General features: G+C 46.1%; 1 protein-coding gene across 2 annotated transcripts in view; it reads left to right on the top strand.

Moving 5' to 3' along the window:
* Positions 1 to 698: 698 nt before the first annotated feature.
* The window catches only part of USP15 (ubiquitin specific peptidase 15), a 68329-nt gene continuing 63027 nt past the window's right edge, over positions 699 to 6000 (top strand). For both annotated transcript variants that reach the window (XM_086480344.1, XM_086480339.1), the window contains exon 1: positions 699 to 787. In XM_086480344.1, the coding sequence (XP_086336470.1) occupies positions 699 to 787 (89 nt within the window). The remainder of the gene's footprint in view (positions 788 to 6000) is intronic.

Here is a 6000-nt window from a genome sequence, read left to right as displayed (position 1 = left end):
AATACAATCTCCCCTTTCTGACACATTTCAGACCGCGGTCTCACAAGACACGGCCCAGGCCAGGACGGGATGGCCTCGGGCGCCCGGCCGGGCCCAGCAGCCGCCAGGCCCCAGAGCGGCACCAGCCCGGCCCCCGCCACCCAGGCAGGCCCGCCCAAGCGGGCTTGAGGCCGGCACCGCCGCGTTGCCCCCAGCGCGGCCCGGCGCAGCCCCCCGAGGGGACCCCGCAGCGCCCACCCGGGCAGGTGGCGCTGCCGCGCAGCCCGCCTGAGCCGCGGCCGGCCCCCCTCCCTCCCCCCCCCCCCCCCCCCGCCGAGGCACCCCCTCAGGCACCCCCCCGCGCCGGGACACCGTCCCGCGGCCCAGCGCCGCGCCGCTGCCCCTCGCCCGCAGGAGGCGGCCGCCCCGAGAGCGCCCGCCAGGCCGAGGAGGGGCCCCCCCCGCCGCACACCCGGCGGCTCCCCGCGCATGCGCGTCCGTTCCAGGTGGCGAGGCGAAAGACCTCCTTGCCGCGAGGGGGCGCCGCACGGCGGCGCCTCGCCACGTTCCCCGCGGTCCCCGCCCTGCGGATTCTGGGAAGGGAGGGGGGTGAGGGCGTCTCCCGGTCGGCGTCACTCCCAGCATGCAGCGCGGCGCGCTCCTGTCCCTGCCGCCGCTGCCGCCGCCGCCGCCGCCGCTGCTGCTGCCGTGGGGAGAAGATGGCGGAGGGAGGCGCGGCGGATCTGGAGACCCAGCGCACGGACGTGGCGGCGCTGCTCAAAACCGCCCTCCGCAAGGGCGACACCTGGTGAGGGAGGGGCGGAGGGGCCCGGGGCTGATCGACGCGGGCGGCTCCCTCCGCCTCCGGTGCCGCTTGGCTGGCGGAGAGACCGACCTCCTTTTCCCTCAGCCTCTCCCGCTCCCGGGGGCGGCGCGGCGCGGCCCCCCGTGTGCGCTGGGAGCTGCCGGGAGGGGGAAGGGGGGGGAAGGCGGGTGATAGAGGAAGGGCGGCAGCACCCGTCGCCCCCCCCCCCCTCCCCCTGGCTTCCCGCCGCCCGGATCCCTCAACGGGGAGGGCACGGACCGCCTCGGCGCGGCGGGCCCTCGGCTTGGCCTGGGCGGCCGGTAGGGCCGCGCCGCGCCGCTGGGGCGCCCGGTGGGGGCAGGCACCGAGGTCAGCTCCCCGCCGGGCGGCGAGGGGGAGGGGAGAGAGGGAGCGGCGTGACTGGCGGGGCGCGGTGCCGGGTGGCAGCCCCGGATGGCGGCACCGGACGACGAGGGGCCCGGAGCCCGCGGGGGGCTCGTTTGGCCTCGCGGGGAGGAGTACTGAAGCAGGGATTGAGGCGGGGGTGGAGAGCTCCGCTGCGAGGCGTTTCTTCCATTATCTAGGCTCAAAGGAGGAAGCGGCCCTGGCGTCACCTTCAAGTTGTCAGAAATTGTATCTGTGCCCTGGATGGGGTGCCCTGAAGCCCGTCCGCGGCGGTGATAAGCCTTAAGTTTAGATTTTATTTTGACTGCGGTCGGGTTAACTGCCTAAGAAACAGCCCCCGAAGGTGCAAACGGGCCCTTACGGTGCCTGTTCCACAACAAACGTTTAAAAAGATGTATTTTCCTAGTCGCTCAGAAAATATTTATTAGTATGCTATACAGATTGTCAACAGGATAATCCATGGTTGAAAAGAGTTAGGTGAAATAAACACCTTTCTAGCGTGTATTTGGTAATTGAGCTTCTGTAGTTGTAGCTCTCTGAGGTTAGGAAATGGGACTTTTTTTTAGGAGGGGAAAAAAAAAAAAGGAACTGACACTTTTTGCACCACTCAACCTCTTCATCTCTTCCTGTGTGAAACTGTCACCCAAAGACAAAGGCTGAAGCATTAACTTACTGGAAATTAAGTATGAATACACAAAAGTAGAACTTGCCCACCTCATTTCAGCTGTCATCACTCACTGTTCCAGTTCTATAAAAGACTATATTTAACAGTGTTGATACTGCAGCATGTGTCAGAAGCATACATTCTGATGCATTATTCAAATACTGCTGAGTATATGTTCAGTTTTGGCATACGAACAGACTGCTCTTAAACTGGAAAAGTATAAGCAACTAGCAAAAGGAAATCATTTTGCATGGTAGTGTTGAAAATGACCAGTGGTAGTAAAAGGGTGCTCAGGCTTGTAATAGCGTAAGAATTTTTTTTTTATGGTTCTGTTGGTTATTTCCCAATACCTAAAAATGCATCTCAAACAGTTAATGTTATTCAAAGTGAAAGTAACTTATGACAAGCTTACATGATGACTAAACCAGTAAGTTTGATGTAATTTTTTTAGTACATTAAATATTTAATCGTGAAAAAATCAGTTAGGTGGAAAAAGCTTCTAAAATTCTTTGAAAATAAATATAGCTGTGTTTGTGACACTGATGTTAATCAAGTGTTTAAAGACTGAATAAGCTATGGCGAAGTCGTATTAGCTTTGACTCATGAACTATTAAATCTGGCTACCTAAATGTGTATACATGTGCGTTCATAGGCTTAATACTTAGAGTTATGTATTTAACTTCTCAAATTAAGGGGTATGTTTAGTCCAAATGCTTTTTTTCAGAGGTATTTTGTCAACAGCTTTTTAATCTTTTGGGGCTTTGGGAAGGAAACAGAACAGTTAAAGTGCTCTTAAGTCATGATTCAGAATTGCAATTTTCATTCATTCAGTAGTAAATATTGCTGAAAAAATGTAAACAATGCCATATCAGCTTGTTCTGTTTGAGCTTTGGAACAGTACAGACCTTTTAAAATTACTGACTTATACTACAAGTCTTGTCCATGCTCTCAGAATTTACAGTGTAGAGAACAATAAGCTGTATAAAGCTTTGGGGGTTTCCTCTAAGAAAAAAGGAACTAAAGAATAGCACAAAGAGGCAAGTCTGTAGTATCTATATATAAAGAGGGCACTGAATTTCTTCATTAGTACTTTATCTGCACTGCAGAGAGAAATAAATGAAACTGGCTTGAAATGCAACTGTTTTAGATATTGGAAAAGAATTGATAGAATCGGGAAACATTTGAGCAGGCAGTTTAGTAATTTCATTGGATTTAAGAGTAGCTTGGGGGTAGTATAGGTTGAAATATATTGCTTCAGTGGACAGACAGGGCTAGTGTCTTTTAACTGTTCTGTCCTTGGGGACAAGATTTTGGGCTAGTTTGTCCCCAGTGGTCTTTTTTGCATTCTTTTATGTGTCGTTAATAAATTATATTACTAAACTAGGAGAGATTGAGGACTCTTCCAGCTCTCCATTTATCTTATTTTTCTAAACATACATTAAATAAACATCAAATTTAAGCTTTTCCAAACAAGAACCTCCTTCCTTTATCAGATGTTTTAAATAATGTTGACTACTTTTGTTGGTGAATTCAGCATAAAAAACACACTGTCATTCCACGGAATTTGAGTTGTATATAAGTGTTTCTTCTCGTAATACTATCCAAAGGACCTTCAGGTTCTGTTGTTGAAAGACCTAGAATTCTGTTTTGGAAGAGAATAAATGCTGTATTTCGTTGTCTGTCTCTCAGTTTTAAGAACTGATATGATTACTTTTCAGTGTTTTAAAATTCAGCTGATGCTTGGCAAGTGAGGAGAATTTTTATTGTTTGTGGAGATTTTAACCTCTCATTTAGAAAGACAAAAAATACTGGTTGTTACAGCTGCAGACAAATTTGACCTCAATCACTGTCTTCCTTATCTACTCTCAGAAATTGAAGAGCTGTTGATGTTCATCCATTTTTTAGCCACTGTATAATTTTCATGACCAACTGGTCTCCGTGGTGTTACTTAATGCCTTTGTAGCTGCAGTGGTGTTCTTGAGAACCTTGCCAAGTTTTTCTGATTTTATAGTGTCACTGAGGTACATTTCTCAATACTGAAAGTTACTGATCTTGGAACAGTTTTCTTAGAGGTGATGAAGACTCTGTCAATTCTTGTTTGTGATTTCTTGTGTGAATATCTCTGTAATTTCCTCCCCATGTTGAGGTGTAATTTCTTGTCTTTTTCTTTAAGACCACTTTCAGCCCTGCTTTCCCAGTAGTTCCTGTTCTCCTGTGGCTTAGTCAGAGTAGTTCTCTCAGTTACTTAAATGTGACATTACAAATGCTTTCATACTCTTTGCTTTGCTACCTCTTAGGCATGTTGGCCCTCCGTGGTCTAGAATGTGAGACCATGTTTCTCACCTTTAAGTATCATCTGCCAATAAAAGGTTCACTTACGGTGGGCAATAATGACTTATAATGGCTAACAGCACAGCCTTAGCAGTCAGTTTCACCAATTTCTCTCTCTTCCAGAATTTCCCCACTGTGCTGCTTTCGTCTGTTGCTGTAGCAATTTGTGAGCAGATAAGAATATAGATGTTATTTGTATTTTTAAAAGCAGTACCTTGGAAAAGAATTAGGCTGTTACATTGGACAAATAACTATCATGAGTTTATTTGGTTTGGTGGTTCAGGGAACAAATGCAATCTTTAGATGTTTGAATAGGGAACGCTGAGTAGCAGTACCAAGATGTACTCTATACAGTAATGTATCAGCAAAACCATTCACACTGTCCAGTTCTGGTGTCCACGTGTCACAGAAGGTGTTCGTCTGGGATGAGTTCAGAAATCTCAAAATTTAATAGAGAAGGTGGAAGCTTTACCTTTCAGAGGAGAGCTTTGAGAGCCTTTGTCTATTTTGACAGAATGTTGTGTCCTGTGCTGAAGTACTTACATAAGAAGAAGATGTCTTCTAGGATAAGGAATTTTAAATGAGGAGCTAAAGATTTAAGACACTGTCTGTAAACTGAAGCGAGTCAGGATTGGACCAGAAGGAAGATGTTGATTTCCAGCCCTGCTAGGCAATGAATTTTGGTGCCAGTCATCACTTTACAGAGTCCTAAAATAGAGTCTTAATCTGCTTTTAATCTGTTGATATTTAAGACTTGCAAATTACAAAAACTACAGATGTATAGTATTTTGAGTTCTTTCAGATGTGTCTCTGGTGCACGTATCTTGTGAAGGTCTGGTGAGTACAGAGAGAGTACTGTTGTTATCCGTAGAGTACATTCCTTGGAAGGTGAAGAAAATATTTTCTTTTTTTTCATGTGAGCATTTTATTGTCTATTTGTAAAACTCGGTCACTGAAGAGAATAAGCAAAAATTTAAGTGGGGTAAAAATCCTTCCCAGTGAATGATCAGTAGATATGAAAAGTTCAATCTTAAAGGATTTCTCCTCCAGAGGAAGAATTTCCCCACCAAAAATGTACAAGTCTTTTCATTCTCGTTGCAATGCAAACTCATGAATCTTGATGAACAGGCATGTTAGCCCTACTTGAAAACCCTGCAGTGCCCGTCATTGATGTTAACCTTGATGCTGAAGTGCTTAGCTTTAATAGCATTTTACGCTGTGGTCTTCTCAGTGTATTCCACATTTGATCATCCATCATTGTGCTGTACATGAACGGAATCTAGATTGAACATTAATGGAAGATTTTACTTGATTTCACTGACTGTATGATGAGATGTTACGGACCTGCACCTCAGTAACATTTGGAATAATATCCTAAACTGTTCTAATGGCTTCATATAATGAGAAACAAGCAACGCTATGTTAGTGTTCCAAGGATAGAATTGAGAATTGTCTGCTGCTTCTTTCAGGTTTACGTTGCTGATTTTTGACTTTGAGACCTTGTGGTTGAAGTTTTGTGTTAGATTTGTCTCATTGCATGGGGAATGGTGCAGTGTTTCATCAACAGCTTATGAAGATATACAAAAATGTTCTGTTTTAAATTCTTCTGCAAGAGCGCTTGCAATGGAAATGTCTAGATGCAATTTTCTTCTGTTAATTGATTAGACAGGGTGAGAGCATCTTAAATTCAAAATAATGTTTGCGTCAGGCTTTTGCTGGAAATTGGAAGTCAAACATTGATTTAGGAGTTAGGTTATTTTTTAATGAAAAGTCTTTATTTAAATGGAAAATTTGTAACTGTATACAAAATACTTAC

This window comes from Leptosomus discolor, chromosome 1, assembly GCF_034619465.1.
Source record: "Leptosomus discolor isolate bLepDis1 chromosome 1, bLepDis1.hap2, whole genome shotgun sequence".
Classification (NCBI taxonomy): domain Eukaryota; kingdom Metazoa; phylum Chordata; class Aves; order Leptosomiformes; family Leptosomidae; genus Leptosomus; species Leptosomus discolor.
The sequence above is the reverse complement of the archived record's forward strand: the minus strand, read 5'-3'. Positions and strand labels throughout refer to the sequence as shown.